We start from the raw sequence: 1,068 nt of genomic DNA, 5'->3' as shown, positions 1-1,068 counted from the left end.
AAAAAAAAAAAACCCTGCAGAAAATCGAAATGGGGGTGTGGGTGGAAACAAGGATCCCCTGCTGCTCATGAACCCTTATTGCTCCTAGCTACGCACCTGCCTCTAAATCCAACGCACATGTGCAACACCCAGACGCAGAAACACAGACTTGTGTTAACTGTGACAATCTATTTTTGCCGCACAGACGGACGCTGACACCGATGACTCCAGGACTTTCCAGCGGGCCGGTGATTTGCTGCAATGCGAACACTTAAATCGCTGCCTGCGCTGTCAGATAGATAGGCGGGAGCAGCAACCTCCCACTCCTCCTATTGCTATAACAACCACAGGGCGGTCGGTGTGACTCGATGGCACAGCAGCTCGGATGCGACTGCCAAGTGTCATCCTCCTGCAAGTAGCCCGTCCTCTGCTCAAAGCATCGCCGCATGAACACTGACTGAATCCCGCCCGGGGTAGGAGGAGGGGGAGAGCCTGTGTTTCCCCCGTCACAGTGATCTGAGCACCGGGGAAGCTCAGGCTTGGGATCCGCTACGTCAAACAGATTAGTGAAATAACCTCTCGGAGTAGGACATACCTCCCCCCACACCCCCTTTGGGTTTGCCTGACTGCATGCAAGGGCTCAGGAGGCAAGATAGACTGTGCTGACAGAAAGCCAGGAAGCCCTTGGCGAAATAGAGAAGTGCATTACTTTTCTTTTCTTTTTTTTTCCTGGGTTGGGTGAGACGACTGGTGATCCTCCGGCAGCCTCTTTCTCTCTGTCTCTCTCTCTTCTTCTTCTCCTCCCCCCACCCCTGCGCGAAATGGCGAAAGAAAACGGCGAGTCCAGCGATGGATCTTGGAAAAAGCATGTCGATGACATCAAGAAAATCTTTGACTTCAAGGAAGTCCTTGGGACGTGAGTAACGCGATACACGCAGGCTTTGCGGGCGGATAAAAACAACAACAGAAAACCAACAACTTTGTGTCCACTTGTGCAAATTGGTGTCAAGACAACAATGCCACAGTGTAGCGGTTTTGGCGGAAATGAGCGCTGACTGACAGCTGTTGAATGTGTGCTGAATTAACTGG

The 1,068-nt window shown here is 51.9% G+C and overlaps 1 protein-coding gene across 1 annotated transcript in view; it reads left to right on the top strand.

The window, feature by feature from the left end:
* The first annotated feature begins 20 nt into the window (after positions 1-20).
* camk1db (calcium/calmodulin-dependent protein kinase 1Db) overlaps positions 21-1,068 on the top strand; it is a 28,582-nt gene continuing 27,534 nt past the window's right edge. The window contains exon 1 of the mRNA XM_005728104.1: positions 21-895. Coding sequence (XP_005728161.1) covers positions 801-895 — 95 coding nt within the window. The 5' untranslated portion in view covers positions 21-800. The remainder of the gene's footprint in view (positions 896-1,068) is intronic.

This window comes from Pundamilia nyererei, unplaced genomic scaffold, assembly GCF_000239375.1.
Source record: "Pundamilia nyererei isolate P.nyererei 1_Seehausen unplaced genomic scaffold, PunNye1.0 scaffold00027, whole genome shotgun sequence".
In the NCBI taxonomy this organism is placed as follows: Eukaryota; Metazoa; Chordata; class Actinopteri; order Cichliformes; family Cichlidae; genus Pundamilia; species Pundamilia nyererei.
The sequence above is the reverse complement of the archived record's forward strand: the minus strand, read 5'-3'. Positions and strand labels throughout refer to the sequence as shown.